At 29.0% G+C, this 23,294-nt stretch overlaps 1 protein-coding gene across 1 annotated transcript in view; it reads right to left on the minus strand.

The window, feature by feature from the left end:
- The window catches only part of LOC111632193 (protein KIAA0100-like), a 102,112-nt gene that overhangs the window by 13,827 nt on the left and 64,991 nt on the right, over window positions 1-23,294 (minus strand). Inside the window, exons 23-35 of the mRNA XM_023376568.1 lie at window positions 19,481-19,747; window positions 17,374-17,470; window positions 17,196-17,292; window positions 16,972-17,118; window positions 14,819-15,066; window positions 11,169-11,262; window positions 11,038-11,093; window positions 8,470-8,518; window positions 8,173-8,349; window positions 3,589-3,741; window positions 3,181-3,262; window positions 815-981; window positions 41-331 (exon numbers count right to left, since the gene is read on the minus strand). Of these exons, the coding sequence (XP_023232336.1) occupies window positions 41-331; window positions 815-981; window positions 3,181-3,262; window positions 3,589-3,741; window positions 8,173-8,349; window positions 8,470-8,518; window positions 11,038-11,093; window positions 11,169-11,262; window positions 14,819-15,066; window positions 16,972-17,118; window positions 17,196-17,292; window positions 17,374-17,470; window positions 19,481-19,747 (1,925 nt within the window). The remainder of the gene's footprint in view (window positions 1-40; window positions 332-814; window positions 982-3,180; window positions 3,263-3,588; window positions 3,742-8,172; window positions 8,350-8,469; window positions 8,519-11,037; window positions 11,094-11,168; window positions 11,263-14,818; window positions 15,067-16,971; window positions 17,119-17,195; window positions 17,293-17,373; window positions 17,471-19,480; window positions 19,748-23,294) is intronic.

Consider the following 23,294-nt stretch of genomic DNA (forward strand, 5'->3'; position numbering starts at 1 on the left):
TATTTTATGTTGCTACGCTGAAGTTGAGTGAATTTCTTACCAATGGTGGAACTTCGACACTACCCGAATCGATATTTTCTCCATAACTTGCATAGAAAAACTGACAGCCACATCGAGAAACTATTCTTTGTAATTGTAGAGGTGCTGTTGTGGGATCAGAAGTTCCACCCACTATACTGCTGACCACTCCTCCAACACTGTGTCCACTACCAACTAAGTCTGGTAAATCACTTATGATCATAGACGCTCTTTCTTCAATATTATCTAAAGACAACCACATGATATTGTCTACTGACGGCCCAGGTTCTCCTGCATCTACAGTGGCATAATACTTTAAAAAAAATATGTAATAGTTATCGTACGAGTAAAATAAACTTTTTTTTTTGTTATTTTCGTGCATGTGTTTGGTCATTGAGTCCTTAATATATATCTATACATATATATATATATATATATATATNGCTAACATATTTTAAATGATTAAAAAAACTATAAGCTGTTTAAAAATTCCAAAAAATATTAATTTTAAACATTTTTTTCAACTATATAATACATCATGTTATTTCCCAATTAGCACTAACAATAAATAATTATAATTAATTGCAAAACCTACATACCTACCTAATATATTTGCTAATACATCTTTGTCTTTTTTTAAATAATCATGATGATAAAAAAATAATATAACAATTTGCAAGATGTTTGAATTGGATTTTAATTTCATATTTAAAGTTTGATTTTTTCTCTTCAATTAATAGACATCAAGATAGTAGTAAATAATTAACCCATAAATATCACTCAAATCTTTATTTACCTGCATACATTCTAGAGATCCAACCCACGTGGTTTTAGAAACCAAAGTATGATCCTTCCACACTGGACGATGAACACGCTGTAAAATTTGGGACTTTGCAGCACTCACTATCACATATCCTGAGGTTTCACTTCCTTTCAACATTACTTGACTGTTAACTAATTCAACTGAAAAAACAATTTTAAAATTTTTTAAATTACTATTATAGATATATTACATATATTTGTTTATGTAATAGAAAAAATTCTAACTAGATTAAGATAATTTCATAAAAAAATCAAGTAAAATATTAAAATTGTACAAGACATACATGTGTTATAGAAATGATTTTTTTTTAAACACTTTTCATCTATGGGCACAAAGAGGCCTTCCCTCCAATCTATCACAAATTCAGTCATGCCCACAATGGGGTCAGTCAAGTATGAGGGACATAACATATCTGGAATGGATTAACCAATAAAAAATTCAAAAGCTACTGAACCCAGGATCATCAGAGTGGCAGGCCAACACAGTTACTGCCTTCAGCCATCTGGCCATCAATTCATAGTCCTTAAGAATCTTAGATGATATATATATAAACTCTTTTCACCTCTTGACAGTAAGATGGATCACAATGGGAGAGTGTCTAATATGTCTAGGAGAGACTACTCATAAAAATTTCTGAAATATGATATTGACTTGAATTTGGTTCCTTGGAGCAATTCAGTTATCAAATTGTCAATGACTATGTATTTATAATTATAGAGAATATAAGACAAAGTACAATGTAACTTTGTAAGTCAAATAATTATTGAGGACTAACATTCATTAAAGCTGCTACTTTTCTCTTTCCCATTTTGTCTTTTTGCTTTTCTCACACAGGCAAGAGAGAAAAGACAAGAGAAGTCATAGTTAAATTAGTATGATTTCCATTACAATTATATCTAAAATATTCTAAATTGATTATTGAAATTAATATACATTTAAAATCTAAAATTTGCAGTTTTTTATTTAAAAACTTATTTAAAAAATTAATAATATGCAGCTTTTACTTTCATAATAATTATTAACACTTAAATTATACTTATATACTATTATTATTTGAAAAATATTTTATGCTAACTTCTAGAGAAATCAAATTTAGAAATGAGAATACATCTAAATCAATAAGATAATGACAAGAATCTAATTTAGAAAATAAAAAATAATTGACTTTTTAACAATAGAAAACAGAAAAAAAAATTCACATTACAGCATATTTTAAAACCAAGACTGATTATATACAAAATATCTTTTGTTTCAAACTTATAAACAAAATAAACTACTAAGAAAATAATAATAATTTCATTATAAAAAAGTCCATAATGGAATAAGAGAAGGGAGTCTTTACTTGGAATCATCCACTAAAAATCAGGAGAGTTCAAATTAGATAAACAGATGCAATTTTAGACTTCAAAGTTCTAGGCAAGCATGGTGCTGCAATGCCTCATTTATTTAAGTTTATATCATGTAAAATTTGTATCATACAAAGTTTAGAATCTTAGTTAGTACAGGATTCAAAGTATTGGAGTGAGACCAAATATGGATAAGTATATGTTTGTCAACAATCTAAGTTTTTTTCTATTGTATAGGCCTAAAACTTAGATCTTTTGTGAAAGTAGTTACATGTCTTATGTTCTATTGGAAAATGTAATGCTCTTAAAGAAAAATAGATTGTATTTGTTTCTGAAAGATTTTTATTAAATAATAGTACTGATTTTTTTCTTGTTGGAAGCATAGCACTAACAAATTCTAGATTTATACCATTGTAAAAAATGGTTAAAGATGCATTTTGTCCAAACAAATTGTAAGGAAATACAACGTTTTGGCTGCTAGAGTGAACAGAACAATTGCCATCTGTTGTCCACTTATGAGAAAATAAAGGTCGATCTTGGTGCGTGTCCACAAACAATGTTAACATTGTTTGTGGACACACACAATAACAATGTTAACAATGTTAAGTTTCGGCCAAGAAAACATCTTGTGTCCCCCACATCTAGTACATAGCCCAGAAAAGTTGGCATCATGCAAATTTTTCTTATTCCCAGCATAGAAACTGAAATTATGAAGAACCCATTTCCTGTTCACAACACTAATAGTCAAAGCATTGAATGAAATTCTGAAAGACATTTCAGAGGATGGACTATTACACATCTTTAAGAAATGACAGAAATGGCAGCAGAACTGCTTTGAATTCTATGGAAAATATTTCAGAAATGCCCGGAGTAACTATGCTTCAGAATGATCATCATGTAAGGAAAAAACAGTCACAATTTGTTTTGACTTTTCCTAATAATTATTCTATTATATAATGTATGTTATTATATCAGAAGACTAAATTTTATTACTTAGCCAATTTTTATGGAGAACATCATCTGTCTGACAAGCAGCTATTCCATGAAGTTGTTGTTCTCTGTTTGGACAATCAATCTGCAATTCAAATCTTTAATTAATCCCATTACTTAAGTTGTCAAACATGTAGAAATATATGAAAAAAATTCAAAGTTTTCAATTATTAAATTATCCAATGCACTATAAAGTTAAATATAAAAAAAATTTATATAAAAATTTACAAATGTATTTTATGTGATTTTGCAGAAATAATAANTTGTTGTAAAATACTTTGGCTGGAAATATATTAAAAGAGAGAGAGAGAAGTAAGAACATGAGTAATTTACACAATGCGTAAAAGTAGCTTTCGAAAAAATATAAAATAAAATAAATTTATCCAATTCCATCTCTTGAAAATAAATTACCTCTTCAGTGTAAACCATGGTGTTAGCTTCAGCTTCAGCAATTAATTTCTGTAACATGTTTGCAGCCAGTCCTGACTGAAGATGTGACATGGGACTCGTGGGCTGCTGACAGTTTGGAAGACACAAATTTGTTGTTGTGTAAGTACGATGTTTCTAGAAATAATTTATAAATTCAGAATTATAAAGTTTAAAATGTTTATAAATATTAAATTATTAATTGGTTTGAAGAATGAAATACAATTTCCTTGTTATCATTCTATTCTAATTCTGTTAGTCTTGAAAATGAATCTGTAATCAGGAAACTTCTGAAACTTTAAAAATTAAAGCATTTTTCCAAACAATTAATATCATTTAACTTTTTGATTTGTTTTGAAAAGTTTGAGACTAAATTACAATTTGGCTTGAATAAACAAATATTTATTTATTTATTTACAACTCATTCTGCTCTACAGTCACTATGAGTTCCTCTTTTCATATCTATTATGGGTTTGACTAGCACCACAATGGGTCAACCAAGTGGTGAAAGATGGGACCTGACAGATCAGAATCAAACCATTACAAAAACTTTTGATATTTTAACTCAGACTCAAACACAGGTCATCAGAGCAATCAGATAAATATCTAGTTATGGTATCAATCTGGTGCTCTGGATGGTATTCATAAAGGATAGTTGAATCAGTAAAGTTCAGTCAACCCACATCAATTAAATTCCTTCATATTAATATCCTTCACAAATTAATAAAATTTTTAAACATCTTGAATGTCTAAATAGTATATTTGCATACTGAGAAATTGCAATTAAAATACCCCTATTCAAAGTTTTCTAGAGAAAGACTTAGCAATCCATATACAACCAAATTTGGTATGGTGATATTTTAAGACATATAGAAGGCATTTTTGTAAAAAATAATTAATACCAAAACTCATCACTATGGCACTTTTAGCACTGCAAGCAACAAACATTTTATTTGCATAAGATACTTGTGCAATACAGAGACCTTAGTAATGAGGGAATACTGTTTGATTAGAATCCCATTCTGAAGATGTAAAACCTGAAAGTGATGAAAACTGCTTGATAGCCAATCATAACTGATCCTCTTTAATGCTCCTCACACGAGTGTTATATAGTTTTTACAGCTGCCAAATTTGCAACACAATCCCAATAAATCATATTTTTTTTTTGTTCCCATACAGACAAAACTGCTTTTTTTTATTGCTTGCAATACCAAAAATGTCTTCCACATATCCTGAAATGTTACCATACCAAATTAGTTTGCATTTGGACTGTCTAATCTCTCTACGCAGCATTGAATACAATGTAGGATCTTAATTACAATCACCCAGCATTTACATCAAATCTTTTAAAGAATATTTAATTATTTTTTTATCATTATATCTTCTAAACTTCTACTGTCATACTGTGTATTCAAAAATAAAATCCATCCTTATTTTTGTATTTTGATAAGAGTATTTAGATTATTGTTTTGAAGAGATTTAGATTAATTGTTTGCAATTATTCACTTGAAAACTATGATTCTATTTACTAAGGAGATATCAGCATTTCTATTTTTAGTTCCATTTATCATTTTGCACAAGTTAATATATAAAATCAAATTTCATAATATATTTTCAAATAAAATAAATTAAGAATTATCATTCTTTAGTTATAAGCATAAATTTTGTTGGAGAGAACAAATGACACAAGTAACACACTAGTAACTGACTATTCCAACTTTATTATCCTGTTATAATAAAGTTGGAATAGTCAATTACTGATGTGTTCCTTGTATGATTTGTTTTGTAGTAAATGGTCACTAATTGTGTTTATTGTAAACTTGTGTTCAAATTGGTGTATTAATATTAGTTATGTAATTAGTTTTGTATTGTAAATTGTGAAACGGGAATGATTTCCATTTTATATAAAAAAAAAAAAACCATATATTGCGTGCCACCATTTGATGGGTGAGGCTTGCAATTGGTTATTGGCTATTCGACGAAGTCACATGTGTAGTTAAGTTCCCGGATGGTGGGAGCTTTTAAATAGTGTGTATCGTGCCTGGTCAGACACTTTCCTTGAAATATCCACCTGGACTGGACTCATAAGGACCGATCGAGTGAAAGAGAAAAGGTAAAGACATTTTTTTGCTCATATCACAGAAGGTAAGCAGTGGACTGGTGAGGTCAAGAAGGAATCCATCTAAATCGACGTGAGGACACTGCATATGCCCGATACAACAGGGGCACCATGTGGTAGAGTGGATATTTTACCAACCTTCATAGTTATTTCGTTTGTGAAACCCCTTTCAACACGTGTTGATACACCTTGTTAGTGGGGTGAACCATTGAGAGATTGAATGTGTGAACATATTACACACACAGGAACATCATCTGTAAATATCGTCTGTAAATATCTTTGTATCCGATTAGGTTAAGTTCGCATTTTCCTTTGTCACCACATATATTTTTATATATATATTTTTTTTAAATAAAATTCATAAATTTCGTGTCATCACTTTGTTAAGTCCTCATTATTCTTACCCGATAAAAATGTCTAGATCGTTTCAACCATCCAAGACACTACAGTTCTCTCGAGCAAAACTTATGCTTATAACTAAAGAATATATCAAAAGAATGAGTAGCAATTAAACAATCATCATTCTGTTTTTATCAGAAAATGAAAAATAAAAGTTTGTGTATTTGCATTAGATTAAAATTAGTTATGTAATATAAGTATATTTGTATATCTTATCATTTTAATAATATTGATTTCAATCTATGCTAGACTAGTATCTATCATAGAGAGCTTCACTACAACATAAAACTGAATTTTAGATCAATATTTCTGTTCCAATTTAAAACTACAAAGACAATTACTGATATTCTGTGCTATTCTGTTAGTTGATGTTTCTATTTTGGCAACTAAAATTTGAGTTACAGTAGATACACAATTTCAAATCAAGTAAAACATTATATAATTTTAATGTATTATCTATATTAAATGCTTACCCTCAGATAGTCAACTGTTTAAATTTTCCACAAAAGAATGTTTTTGTCATGTTTTAGGACTGCTTAATAAACATAAGTCACTGTTCCAACTGAATTTGAACATTTTTTGATGAATCAAACAATATTTCAAACAACACATTTTTGAACTTCTATATCATTTTTGGTGGATTAATGATAATTCAAACTATCCATTTCGGTTCTAATTTGATAAAATCAAACCCCATGTATGTGCAGTATTAACAATACTTCCCCATTCAGCCAAAAGTATTAATTTTCCCACTTATATTACACTGACTCCTTCATTCTTCCATTCGAGTATAGCCTCCCAATTTCTTATTTCTAGCACTCCTATCCATCTGGTGTCCAGTGTTTTGGAGTGTGCATTAATTGCTTAGATGATGCATTAATGATGCTCCAGAATTCTTATATTCTTAATTGTTTGAACCATCAATAATGTTCAAATTCAGTTGAAATGTTTGTGAAGTGACTTATGTTTGTGAAGAAGCTGAAGCTGTCCTAAAACAGGACAAAAAACTTTCCTTCTTGAGAAAATTTAAACATTTGGCTACTTAAAAGCAAGCATTTAATACAAATAGTACTATCAAACCAAAAACACAAGATAATAATTGTTAATTTTAATATTTTTGGTATTACTTTAAACAAAATATATAATGTAGAAAGATGAAGATCTGAAAATCTTAATATAAATGAAAAATGGGCAAGAAAGTTAAAGTTTCACATTTGAGAATTTGATATTTTTGAGAGAATTAACTGTGGTAAGAAATACTATTATATAATAATTGTATAATCTTAGCTTTAATATACTAATGCTGTAAGCAAAGAACATTTTCTTACCAAAAAAGTTTGGTAGTACAGATTTATTAACAGTACTTTTATCAAATTATTTAAATAAAACAAAATTTTTAAATTAAATCTAATCTGAAGATATTCAATAATACAGGTGAAAACATTTATTAATTTTTGAATTTTTCTAAGTAATTTAAGAAATATCTTAGATAACCCTATAAATATACAAACTGCATATAATAATGCGTTATTTGTTTAATTTCTTTCTGTTTTTGAATTTTCCTCTGAATAATTTTTTGAATAAAATCAATTATAATACTATAAATTTAGTTAACTTAATAAAGCAAACAATATATCTTTAACAGTCAATAACAGTGTTACTCACTGTTATTTGGAAATTCAGTTTGGGAAAATGCATTCCCAACTCAGTTAACAGACAATTTTCAGAAATAAAAAGATGTAAGAGAAATTCTGTTATGTCTAAAGCATTTTATACCTGAAGATAGCCCATTAACTAGGCCAAAAACATTTGCATTTCTCCAAACTGTTATCCACTGTTAAAGATATATTGTTTGCTGTATCAGCATAAACATCGATAATCATTTTTATCTTAAATAATAGATTCATTTTATACATTTGCATTTCATAAATGTCTCGCATATTCAGTCATCTAAATTATCTTGATGTAAATGTTATAACTCTGTATGCAAAAAATATATAATTTCATCAGCATAATTATTATAATTGCAAAAATATTATTGGGATACTGACCATGTTATAAGGTTGTGGATCTACTTTAATTCCTTTCAATGCTTCTGTTGAAAGATCCCTCTTCATAATTTTTGCTTTCATGTAGCTGTCAAACAAATTAAATATGACATCCCTATTATGTTTGGTCCAAGCTCCCTTTAATCCATGAACAACTAATCTATGAGTGGGAATATCATCCTAAAACAGTAATATATATTTACTCTTTGTAAGTAGGAAAATAAATATATAAAACTTTTATAAAGGCAATACTGAAATAATATATAGTAACTTAAAAAATTTGTAAAAAAATAATTTTACCTCTTCTGTTTTTATGTCTCTTATAGGTGCTTCTCTTCCATAAGAAACTCTGACAAAAATTTATATTGAAATCAAATAAAGTTACAAAAATGTCTAAGAACTAATAAAAGTAATATAAAATATAATTCATTCCTCTTTTAACTGCTTTCAGTTAATTTAAATTTAAAAGTCCAGAATAATCTTTGAATTAAAGAAGCCCTATATTGGATAGCTGATAAATTTTTAGATTTCTCTATTTTAAATTCTTTTCTTATAAATCATACTACTAAAGGATTTAAAACTGAGAGAAATCTTAAAAATCTTTGTCCAATATTGAATGTGGGACTTCTGTTTGTAATTACAAGGGTTAATTGATAAATAAGCTCTCCTACTACAGCTTCACACAAAGTGCAGGGGTATATGATATGTAGCGAGAAGCATGCATGGGTTTTAAATACACCACTGTTTGTACATTTCCTTGTTTAAATCTTACATCAATGTCCATTGATATGATTTAAACAAGGAAATGTATTTAAAACCCATGCATGCTTCTCTCTACATATCATCTTAGTCCAACGACCCATATAAATATAATTTATCAGCATTTAAGGCACTAATCAGAAGAGTATTTTTATATTGTAACAACGTTCAGGACCGTCTCAAGAAGATTAGTAGAATTAATAGAATTGCAACAAATTTAGGCTTCAAAACTTCCACAATTGAAGGCCTGGTCAAAAGTTACAGAGAACATAAAGGCAAAAAATATACTAAAGTAGATGCAATTAACAAATTCACATACAATAAGCATATAGGAGGAGTGACGAATGAATTGGTTACTTATAAAAACTCAAGAATGGTCTATAAAAGAGCACCCAATTACTATAGCTTACTAAGGAATGATAAAGACAGCATAAAAATAGAAGAGAAAGCTGGAGTTTATGAAATACCATTTTTTTAAATCAACTGTTAGGTGTAGCAAAGGATTATGTGGGTGTAACCAGAAAAAACCTGGCAGTACATCTGCAAGAACACAAATACAACATTGATAAAAAGCACAACAACACAATATCAGCGATTTATGGCGCAGACAGAAGCAGCGATCGTAAAATGTGATGAGGCAAAAGTCATTAAAACGGTCCACTCTCCATCCATTGCATTGGAGATGGAAAAGATGGAAATATATAAAAGTAAATGAAAAACTGTTGCCTAAATGCCAAGGAGATGCTAATGCGCTTCCAACAGCATGGAAGTATATGATAGAAAAAAGCATGAGATTTAAAAAACCCTTAAAACTTAGCCTTGTTTACTATGTTTTTATTTATTTATGTTATTTTTATTGTTATTTATTTATTGTATTTATTTAATATACACAATTATTGTGAATCTTTTAAATTTAAAATGAAAGTATTCAAAAAATGATGCATTGGAATGGTTTAATCGTAAGCCTGAATATGGGCTATATTAAGTAGGTTGAAAACATTAGAGAAATAAAATAATTTATGCTTGGCAAAGAATTCAGGTGTGTTAATATAATTATCAGGAATGCATTAAGGTTATCATTGAATAATGGAGATTATTTTTATATAGGCTTTACATCAAGATCAGTATTGGTTAGAATTAAATTCATATGTAAGCTAATAACTTATTTAAGTATTTTGTAATTGATTACTGATATTTTTGTGTTTAATGATAATGTTGTTTGAATGGAAGCAAAGAAATGTAGTGCTTTCTCTAATTAAAAAGATCCAGGTTTACATCATGTTTGAATTTTAAACAGATTCCTTCTTTCTTTCTCATAGATCATATATATTTCTCTTAATTCAAACATAAGGAAATAACTTAAAATAGAAACAAAAGTATCATTTCCAAAAATAACCTATATAATGATAAAAACTACAGTAGAACCCCTCTAATCCGTCACCTTTGGGACTAGGGTATGGTCAGAACGCAAAAAAAGTCGGACTATCAGAAAAAAGTAAAATAAACAATCTTCCCCTTTGTCCAGTCTTTATAGCACTGCTAATTTTTCATTTAATGAAAGAGTAATGTATTTACGTTTCACACCAGACATATTGAAAACACACGCAAAACTGTACATGTACTTGTACACACAATGTAAAACATATACTGTAACGAACACAGAAGAACGCGATGGGCGACTAGTCAGGACAAGTTTCTCGACTCCGACCATGGTCAGATTAACCGGAGCGATGGACTAGCCGAGGGCGGACTAGAGGGGTTCTACTGTATATACATTGATAATTTACTGCTATTTATATACTGTTTTTGATCAAATATTTTGACCAGAAAGCTGAACATAAATACAAAAGCATGATTTTATGTTATTTTATTAATCAAATTACATTAAATATGCATTACAATCAAATACAAAATGCATTTCCTATCTGACTGTAATGTATGCATTTAAGTTAATTAGACACAAATTATGGAAGTAAATAAGTCTGGAACTAATTTAACATTTAAAAAACATTACAGAAACTATAATTAAAGATAAATAAACTAAAATTTTAAAATAGCAAAATAAAAAAAATTAATATTTGTACAAATTTCTAAATACTTTCTAATTACCTTGTTACACTAAGAAAATAACTCCTTTCGACAGGAAACATCAATGATTTATTTTCCTGAAATATATTTGATAACGTTATAAGAACTTTTTAAAATCACAAGCCAACTGTAGAAAAAATAATAAAACTCACATCATTATTTTTATCATTAAGAATATTATACAACCAAATTTCACTATCTCCCAATTCACAAGTCAGGTGTGATATGTTCCAATTGACAGCTGGTCTAGTTATAAATATAAAAGTACAAGCTAATTAAACACTTTAATATTTAATTTCTTAATTCCATCAAATCAACTTAATGACAAAAACATTTTTAATTTAGATTGATAGATCTTCATCACTTGCTGCAAGAATAGATTGATAACTCATGGATAACTCATACAAACTACCAGAGGGCTAGAACCAGTTATAAATTGGCTAAGGACTTTATGGTAGGATGAAAAGATTTATTTTTTGTTTTTTAATGTAATAGCGTTAGATCCTCGGATAAAACGCTGACGCTTAATCGTTTTTAACTTTGTGAATTTTTTTTATCTATTATTGTCTTTTTTAATGAAGTTTATTCTTCAAACCATTGTAACTGTTACTTCTGTGGTTGTGTTTAAAGGATTAAAGGATAGACTTGAAAATGTATATTTTTGTGAATAGTCTTAACTTCAAATTTAAAATAATGACGTATGCTTATTGTCACGTTACGGTTCATATAGCAACTTCCAGGACATGAATAATATTTTGGCGTCAAAATTAATGCATTATTTTTCCAAGTTGACTTTGTAAATTAGTAGATGACAACTGCTGTTGAAAGGCAGCTGGCACCATATTTTCTTTAAGTAACAACGTATGGTGCTATCAAACTTTAAACAGCAGATTTTCATCTATGTGAGGTATGCTGATATCATCTTGTGGCAAAGTTTTTTCAAGTTGGCTTTATAAATTTCCAAGATTTCTAAGTGTTTTACCACTAATCTAAGTGTTCCTCACTGGTTTTATGATTTTGGTAATATCCCAGAGTAGTCCGTCCAGTTTTCACCTGGACAGTCTGGGAATTGACTCACTGTCTGGGTGAACTATTAAATTTTGTCCAGGAATTTTGTAGAAACTGTGAAATTATGATAAAACAAAGTTCTTGCAAATATTTTTACAAATTTACTAAAATTTACACTATTTTAACAGTGAAAGGACTAACACTCACTGAAACTCATCTGCAATTCTGTCATGTTAGTCTGTTTACGTGTTTATGCCGACATGTGGCATGCAACCTGTCGCTCTTTTTTTTTTTGTTTGTATGTATGTACAATCATACACATCTCAAACAGAGCTAAGTTATCTGTACTTGTTCTTTCTTAATTTAGGTTACCTGTGTTACTCCTATGTAAGTCTCTAGTCCCTAACTGTAATTGATTTAGAACCGGCATACACATTATTCTTCGCATTGTAAAATGACATTGCGCTTGCATCAGGAACTTCTGTTTGAACAAACCTGACCTGCTGTCCAGGTCAGCAATTTTGAAAAGGTGGCAACACTATACCTCAAAATCAGATTCCATGGCATAGGCAGAGAGAGAAATGTTATCTATGCGTTTGCCAATTGTCATTTATGTTTCTTAATTCTGGTATGGAGATCTCTCTTTGTGGCACTGATATATTTCAAAGAAGAGTTAAAATGGTGTTATGTATACAGATAGACTAAGTAGCACACATGCTAGAAAGATTGTACAATTACTTATTGTTATGTAACAAGCTAAACACAGTTGGTGAATTGCAGAGACAATGTTTAGATGCCAATGATGTTTAAGAGATAGTGTAGACGACAGCTCAGGAAAATTTTGTTGCAGAGACAATGTTTCTTACTTGTCATAGTTTAAAAACTGGTTATTTGGCCTACTTTCTGGACTCACTCGCTAGTGGGTTTAGGCAGCATTTTAATTTGAGTGGAAGTCATAACATTGTTTTGTTCATTGCATAGTTTAGATAAAAATGGATATTGTTCCTTTGATAAATGTTGTAAACAGGATAAATCAACAAAATTATTCATTAATATTTCTTGGATCAAAAATAATATAACTAAATACTTTAAATTTGCTTCAAATGTTCCAATTCTGATATTCAAACAGGTGAGGAATTCAACCAGGTGAATTCAACCAGATACTTTTGTTTACAATTCAAGTATCATGTCAGTTATAAAATGTTAATGCATTTCAGGGTCATTATTATTATAATTCCCTCATCAGAATGTTCTGTTAAAAAACAAGACAATTTTAATAATTACCAAAACCTTTTTATAGAAATAAAAGATATGATGATAATAATAATGATAATAAAATATTTAAAATTATTTATCTCAACAATTATGAAGAGATAGAATAATATGAGATCAGAATAATTCCTTAAAAATCTAGTCTGAAGATAAATTTTGAATTTGGCATAAATTTTCTATATCTGAGTTTGTTCATATTTTAAATCATATTGGCAATAAAATTAAACATTGAAATGGAAAATGATTGTCATTAACTGCTGAATAACAGTTGTTGACAGCCTTATGATTTTATGCTACCAGAAAATATCAGAAGATAGCTGGTGACCTTATCAGGAGTTTTTTCTGATATCACAAATGAATAACCCATTAGCTGAACAACTTCTAAAAGAGGAGAGTAACGGAGAAGGAAATAATAGCCAACGTTTTGTCAAGGTTCATTTAGATGGCTTTCAAAAATAGATGATTGTTGTCTTTGCAACACATTTTAAATCATGGTTCAATCAGCCAATGTCTAGACACTGTTTGGCTGTTAATCGTCATTTAACATAAACTCTGTCTCTATAATCAGCTGAGTAGAGTTACATCTGTATGCAATGTTTAAGTTGATACTCTTCACAATCTCCTTAAATATGCTGCAAAAAGAAATATATATTCAACACAACAGTTCATTCTAGGCTATAAGGCCCATTGTCATCATCATATGCTTGGAAAGAATTTATCAACTTGTTATGATACCCATGCTAGCATGCAATGGTTCTGATGTAATTCAACCCTCTTACAGTATCTTGTGCATTAGAGCAGTACGTAAACACTCTTGTAATCAACCTGAATACACAAAGTTGTGTAAAATTGGTTGAAAGACAGGCAGAATGAAAACAGTATGGTAATGCAGTTTACAATATATGTTGGTATGGATAGCACATAAGATGATGTTAATGTCCAAGAAATGTACCTCTGTGGCTTTCTTATTCTAATTGGAGCTGTAAACCATATGGATTGTAATTAGTCAAATGGAGAAAATGCACATCAGTGTTACTTTGACACAAAATAAAAATATTATCAGCATACCTCACATAGATGACAATCTGCTGTTTAAAATTTGATAGCACCATACGTTGTTACTTAAGGAAAATATGGTGCCAGTTGACTTTCAACAGCAGGTTGTCTTCTAATCTACCAGGTCAACCTGGAAAAACAATGCATTAATTTCCAGAATGCCAAAATATTATCCAAGGCCTGGAAATTGCTATATGAATCATAACATGACAATAAGCACACATCATTATTTTATTTTAATCTGTTTTATTGTAACCCCAAAATGGATTTTATTTCAAATTTTGCTTCACACGTACACACTTTAAACAGTATATGTTCTCTCTAGTCAAATTTTGTAACTGTATTCTAATTCTTGGATCAATCTATTCTTGCAGTAACAATGAAGATCTATCAATCTAGATAAATGTTTTTGTCATTAAATTGATTTGCTGGCATTAAGAAAGGTGGGCTTTTTTTGTTTATATACCTGTGTGTTAGATTGTCTTCTATAGGTATTAGGGACAATACATGTTCTGAACTCAATGAAAGACGTCCACCCAGGAGTTCCAAACCCCTCTGCTTTGCAAATGACATCCAATAACATACTTGAAATTTATGCAAATTCAGAGAAAGACGAATGTGTCGATAGTGTCTTCCCAAAGGAGTCTTTCGTGGCTTTGTATTAGAAAACAATTTTCCCCTTCTCGTCAGTCTTGTTACTCCAGCATGAATTATCTGGAATGAATATATTTTTAATAAATTGGATCAAAGATATAGCAGTTTTAACATTTCAAAAACAGATATTTTTTGAAACATTTAATGCTTCAATGCAATATACCTCATGTTTTAGGTACTACCATCATTTATCCTTCACACCAAACAATGTTTTAATATGATAGTTAAAGGCAAAAACTATATTACATCTCATATACAGTAACTTAGCATCTTACAGTACATTAACTTTAGTCATAAGATGCTAAGTTATTGTACATTTATAAGACTAAAGTTAATCCCAATCAAACCTTTAAATCCAATATATCTTTCTTATTTGAACAGAATAAAATTAACTAATTCCAATCAATATTCAAACAACTGGATAATTTACTACTATTCCTACAATAAAGTTAACCTTTTTTAAATGGATTAGTGACATGACATTATGAAATCAAAGCATTCACCTCTGCTGGAATTAAAACTAAAAAAATAGATTTCACCTAAATTGAATTGAATTTTTTGAGAATACTTTAACTTATTATTCCTAATTAATTTAATCAAAATAAATCTTACCTCATTTAATATTCATTGTGTAAACAGAGTATTAAAGCCAAATTCATATTCTTATGTATATATTTATAAATTTCTTCATTAAGTCAAACTTCTCTCAAGATATAACATGTGACATCCCTCTATCTCCCCAACTCCTCAACTTTTAAGATCCAAAATTTAATAGCATCAATGCCCCTTATACACACTATTACTATGCCAAATTTCATTTCTTAATCTTTACCCCATCCAGAGATAGTAAATGAAATAGAAACCGACACAGAAACAAAATCCAAAGATTTCCCCCTATTTTTTGTGTATTTTTTTAATTCAGCTGGCCTCAAATGTGGATATTTGCAAAGAAAGTTTTTTGCATGATTTCAATACTTTCTCTTATTATCTATACCTAATAGCCAGGAAAGTAAAAACAAAAAACTTTAGAATTAAATTTTAGATTTACTGATAGATATAAATATTGTTTTTACAAGTTTAATAAAAATCTTATATACTTCACAATTAAAATTTTATCTACAATATTGATATACAGAAATGAACAAGTCATTATTACTATATACAGTGGAATCCTCTTACATTTACAGTAATAGATCCACTGAAATGAAGTAAAAATACATTCATTTGGCATCTGGACCCAGAGAAAACATCTGTGAACTGCATATATTTTCTCCAGGTCCATTGTCAAGATTCATTCTAATGTGATTCTATTGTACAATAATGGAATTTTTATGTAACGGATGAGTCCAAAATAATGATTAATTGCAATAAAACAGACTTTCATAATAAAATAGACCAATTTCTTCAGTCTTGTGGTAGTCCATTATATCAAGCTTTTACTGTATTACCTGTATATTAAAAACCATGTTTAGTTTAAGCATGTAAGTTTTGTATATCTGCTCTATGGACTATTTGACTAATCTTGGTTATGATCATTAAAAATAGATCTGGTCAGTAGTGGAGTTAGCTAACACAGGTAAACAATGAATAATGACACTTCAATGCATATTACCTAGTTGATAATATGTATTGAAGTATCATTTGGTAATATGCATTTCTCAATATCTTACATAAAGCCATCTGATAAGTACTTAAATACATTCTTTGACCAATTGCTTATCTCATACATCAAGTTAATCTTGATAGAAAAATCAATATTTGTAAATGAGAAATTTTAACTTATTTAATTTATTATGATGATTAATTTATAGTTTCTAAAATATTTTATATTTATTTAAAATATAGAGAAGTTTAAATTTATGTAAATTAATGAAAAAAAAGCAATAAAATTTTATAATTCATTTTATACAACTATTGTAACTTTTTTGTTTAAAATAAAAAGAAATTATTTGCTGTATTAAATACCTTCAGATTTTCAATCCACCTTAGCGTGCTACTATATAACAACATTGTCGGTACATCAGCAGCCGTTTCCAATGCAACCGGTTTTGTTTCTAAAGAGATGATCATGTTAAGATTTTCTGACCGAAAAGCTCTGTAAGAATCGTGAATCTGTTCAAAATAAAATAAAATTAAAATAAATAACTTAATAACATACATTAATCTATAACAGTAGATAATATTCAAACCTGATTACTGGAATATTCAGGCACTTTGTCCTGAGCACAAGGTATAACTGAGAAATGTTCATTCGGATGTCCCAAACACTGCCAGTCAAGTTTGAATCTGAAGAAATTTAAGCAATCTAGTTATATAAATATTTAAAGATGATAAAATTTATTCTATTAAATTTAAATTTATACATACTGAAGCTTTAACTTGGGCATGTGCAACAGACGACAATCATCATACTTTGATGCAGTATGTACATATATATCCAAATCTCCTTTTGTTACTATTTTAGCTGGGAAAAAAAAATATGTAGAAGTTCAAGTACATTAAACTATAATTTCTTTAGCAATAATATAATATATTTAATAGTGTATATTTCTAATTGAATAAAAATTTCCTATATATTTTATGTAAATTATCATTTTTCAATAAATAGTCAATCAAAAATCTTTTTTTAATTTTTCATATGTTGTTATTGTTGTTAGTATCATACTTGTAATTGTAGTTAACTGCAATCAAAACAACATGATTAAATGTATTATAATAGAATACATTTTTAGGATCTAACTGGTTCATGTAAAACCTTCATGAATCAAATCCCATTTTCTCCCTTAGTCTCAGTAATTGAGGTTTCTTCATGATGCACTCAATATAAATTTATGATAGAACTTTTATATCAACAGTAAGAACAGAAGGATCTAACACAGTGGTTGCCAACCAATAATCCATGGACCACTGATGATCAGTGAGAAAATTTTGGTGGTCCACGGAGAAATTTGGACATTGATCAACTCAAGGTTACACAAAAGAAAAGCAAATGCTTGGTTGTTCTTTCACTCACTTGGAGTTATTTTATTCTAATCTAAAATCAAACAAAATGATTATCAATAAATAATAATGTCAATAAATCAAAAAAAGAATGTAAGTGTGATTGTCATCTTTCATGGAACAGAGCCAAGAATCCATAAACTATTTTAAAAAAGCAGCAACAAACTTCACACTAATTTGTTATAATTAAACAAGTGAATTTCATATTAATAAAGTAAAATGGAACTTTTATGATCCTTATTTTACAGATGTTTGTATCGTTTAAAAAAATTCATGATAGTGGACCAAGAGATTCAAAACTGAGTTTAGTGGTCCATGAGAACAGAAAGGTTGGTGACAGCTAATCTAAAATAAGTCTCTTGTAAGGAAGGAGGTCTATTATATATTACAATTACAAATCTTTTGTAACTTATATTATGAAAAATGTAAAGCTTTCAATGTCTTCTTTAAAGTAAAATTTTCCATACTAATGCACTGTTTTTCTCATCAACAAATCAATAAGAGATTTTGATTTACTTGGTATTCTTTTTTTAAGTTTAGGAATAAAAGATTCCTAACTTTTAAAAAATTATCACATTAATTACTATAAAAAAATATTTTATCTTGAAAGATTTCTCATATACAATACCATTGATTCATCAAGATGAAAAATGAAATGGAACAGCATCAAACATTATACTTTAAAGAAGACACGAGAATCTTCTATAAAATTTATGTAGACAATTCATATAGTTACTTTAACTATATAATATATCTTGACAGAAGATTGTTAAAGTTTCTTATTTACTTTAATGCAATTATTATATAATAAATTAATGGAAATTTCAAAAAACATTTTCATAAACTTTTGACAAACATACATTTCTATTATCCAAATGGTTTCTTATTATATAAACCATCACAATCACATTCAAGCCTTTGAAGACAGAATTATAAGAATTTTTTAAATATTTTAAACCTTGTTTTGATTTCTACATTGTTTTTTAAATTGAATTGCTTTCAATATAAAATATGATTTAAAACAGACAAAAATATTTATATAATAAATTTCAGCTGGTTTCATACAACAGTACTTGTTATTTTTTAAAAATTTAAAGATTATTATATTGTCATATCATATTTATATATAACAACTTAATAATTACTTTTTGATTATATTTTTTAAACCTAGTTTAGCTCTATGAGCACTAAACAGATCATTATATTCATGAATTTGGCCAAGACTATAATAGAGTATTATATCTGGATGATTTAACTAGTATTTGGATCAAACTGTACATGAAAATTTCTGAGACTAGCACACAAGCTCAAATCTGTTCCTCAGAACAGTAGGCTGATGTAGTTACCACTCTTCAGCTAACTGGCCAACAATTAAATAAATTCAAAATAATAATTAGTTGATTATCAATGAATTACTATGAAAGAATTTAAAAAATTAAATTGCCTAAAATTATGGCTTTGAAATAAAACCAACCATTAGTCCATTCGATTATAACATCAGACCATGCAATTTCCATTTGTTCCATTGTGTTGTACGGATCCAGCGATGCATGCAACAGAAACGTTAAATTTTGAAAAAAGAACGTATTACGACCGTGGTACAAAAGACGAATTTTGTCCCACCATGGCAGTGCTGGACTTGGATCAGCAGATGGCTTGCTGATGTTTTCCATGGCAATGACCACCTGAGCTATCACAGGTTCCCAACAGACACCATATGCCATGCCTAATGATTCCATATCTACCAGTAAAAAAACAATTTATTAATTGCATACTATATCAAATAAATTTAAGGATAACTTTTAAAAATTTCAGATATTTTACAATAATTCTTTTTTTTTAATAAATTAAACATTACTGATTATCCAAATTATATAAGGTGAATCATTAACTCTAAAAGGAATCAATAGTTGGAATAATTTGCATTCCAAGTGTGTAGATATGCCCCCCACACACACACACACACATATATAAATGTCACTGAAAGTGTGTATATGCCAGGGGTGGCCAATCTCCTTGATAGTCCGAGCCATTTTACAAAATTGAAATTTTTCGCGAGCCGCAATTAAAGGTATGCAAAAAATTCCAATTACAAAATATATCCGTAGCAAGAGTGATACAACTTGTTTCCTCCAGAGCACAATGTCAACTGTCCATTGCAATGACAGTTTACAAATTCAAAATCGGTCTGGAGTCGGTCGATAACGGACGATTACGCCACTGTTTATGTTCGTTCGCGCAGTTTTCGATGAGTCATATCATTCTTAACTTGGACGGAAATGAAATTTGTTACAACGTTGCACTTAGTCTTTCATATTTTTTGTTAGTAATTTAAAAGACATTTGAAACACATACGGATGATAATAATTTTTTAAAATATAATAACACAAAAATGAAAAGGGAACTCGGGTACAGTACATTTATCGAGAGCCACAAATAATCCTTCGAAGAGCCGCATGTGGCTCGCGAGCCGCAGGTTGGCCACCCCTGGTATATGCATATGTGTATATATATATATATATATATATATGCACACACAATGACATCTGAGAAATGGTTGAATCAAACCCTTACATACAAAGCTGGATTTAAATTTCTTGTAGCTCTAAATTGTAACACAAAAGGCATTTGTTCCCTTCCTATCAAATAGTAATAACTGAAAAACATGAAAAACCTAGATTAGAGATTGTTTAGTTTGTGTGTATGTAGATATGCTTATAAACATGAATTTGATTCACTTAAACATATTATTGCAATAGATTTTTCCTTTCCTTTAGCACAATTCTGTCTTTCTAAAGATGGCTGATGAGAAAGAAAATATTGTTTTGTATTTTAGTTTTGTTTCTATAGATCTTTTTAATTAAGTTTGTTAACTCATCATGTTGCATCTCTATCACCCATTCTAACTATATATTTATTTATTTATTTGAACTTAAGAGAACTATGTCCAATATTCTGCCAGTTGAACAAGTCTGGCATCAGTTACCAAAGAAATTTGATAATTTTAAATAGTCGCAACAACGGAAGGTTAAGAATCATTTTGAATTGAAATAACATTACTTCCGGTTTGAATTGGAAGTTCAAATATAGTTAATCAAGACCTTTTTCTTTAAGGATTCCATATCTGGTCTCATCTTTCATCTACCTAACTCTATTCTCAAGATTAAGGAAAGAGACGGATGGATGGAGAAACAGACAGACAACAATGAAATTTATAGGTCTACAATTTTTTCAAATTGTAGCCCAATAAGGAAATAATTTATATTAATTAAACACTTGAATAGGAAAATATGATAGAAAACAAAACAAAAATAATTAAAAACCTATTCTTTAACATTAAAAACCATATTGCCACATTAACACACAAACACAAAAAAAAAAAAACAATTAAAAAACACTAAGATGTCCTTGAACTTTTTTCAGAGTATTCTTAAATATCTGTAAAATGTTTAAAATGTTTTTAAAAATGATCCCATTGTGAATAAAATTTTTGCTATACATCCTCAAATGTCTGATTTTCAATGTCAGAAACCAAATACATCAATGAAAAACCATTTATAGGGTGCATTCATTTCATTACAATAGTATACATTTTTACATTAGTTTTATATCATTCTTAAATTTTTTGTAATGAGATGATGTAAAATGGCAAATTGACGTAATAGTGTACATTATTCTAACAAAATGAATGTATCGATAGTCTCAATTCATCTTAATATGTAAATGACACAGAACATCCTCCAATGATCAAAATCATAAATTTAATTTTTTTTAAATTTTTTAACACACATAATAGGAAGTGTCATTAGGATAAATGATTTTTCCCCAAAATTAAAAAAACAATAATAAAAAAGACCCTTAAAAGCAAACAAAAAAAATACATAAATTTTTTATCATGAAAATCTTAATTTAAACAATTTTCTTTCAAGAAATATTGATTTTAATATTATCTGATAATATTCTAATAATTATCTGAGTGGTACTTGACAAAATAGTCTTTTATTTATTTTTTAAGCAAAGAATCCTCTATACTTAAATATTTGCTTAATTATTTGATAGAGATACTATATGACAGAATAAATTATCTTTCCTATATTCATGCCATTATGGGTTTAGCATTATTCCATTCTGGAATTATTTAATTACAAATATGAAAGTATATCTGCTGTAAGATTAATAATAATAATAACTATACAACACATCACTTCTGGTTGCAAGCTCTTGGCGCACATTATTTACACAGACATAATCAAGTAGCAAATATAACACACCAAGAGCTTACAATGAATGAAACACAAAGTATTAGACATGCACGAACCATACTACAAATACATTTCACAGACAGTATTGGAAAACAACATGCACAAAATGTACTACGACAGAGCCGTAATCACAGATAAAACAATTTACCACAACAGACCAGACATCACACTCATTGACAAACACAATAAAATCACATACATTATAGACATAGCCATTCCAAACACTCACAANCCATAATCACAGATAAAACAATTTACCACAACAGACCAGACATCACACTCATTGACAAACACAATAAAATCACATACATTATAGACATAGCCATTCCAAACACTCACAATGTACAAAACACATGCACTGAAAAAATCAGCAAATACACAGAACTCTGCGGAGGATGGATAGGGTGCTTATTGTACCTGTTGTTCTCTTCTCTACAGGTGTGATACCACACACACTGCACAAAAGCCTGGGAAAATTACAATTGAATAGAAACACATAATCATACTACAGAAGGCCACTATATTGAATACATGTCATATTGTTATGAAATTCCTGAATACACACACACTGACACAGTTTTTTAATTTTTGTTTTGTATTGGTTACTATCAGTGGCGTGCCGTGACATTTGATGATAGGGAAGCTGTGTTTCTTATAAGAAGCCGACTTCCAGGGGCAATCAGTCAGCAATGGTCTAGGGTCCATTCGTATTCGTTTGTTCGATAAGCCAGTAAAAACCGTAGACTTCTCTAAATGTATTTTTAATTAATAGATTATCTAACGCACTTAATAAATAAACAAGTTCAATATAATTAACTCTCTTATATTAGATTTAATAGATTCTATACGCCCTCTAAATGCCAATTCTCGCTTCGATAACATCTACTAATTAAAATATATCTATTAGCCGTAACTATCTTGTTATAATTTTCAATATATATTTTATATTGTGTACTAATGTTAAATTCTATTCTATTTTGATTTCCAAATTGCTTCAATTTTACGAAAGAATCGATGCGAGATTTA

This window comes from Centruroides sculpturatus, unplaced genomic scaffold, assembly GCF_000671375.1.
Source record: "Centruroides sculpturatus isolate CEXI.00-Female unplaced genomic scaffold, Cexi_2.0 scaffold704, whole genome shotgun sequence".
Taxonomy (NCBI): Eukaryota; Metazoa; Arthropoda; class Arachnida; order Scorpiones; family Buthidae; genus Centruroides; species Centruroides sculpturatus.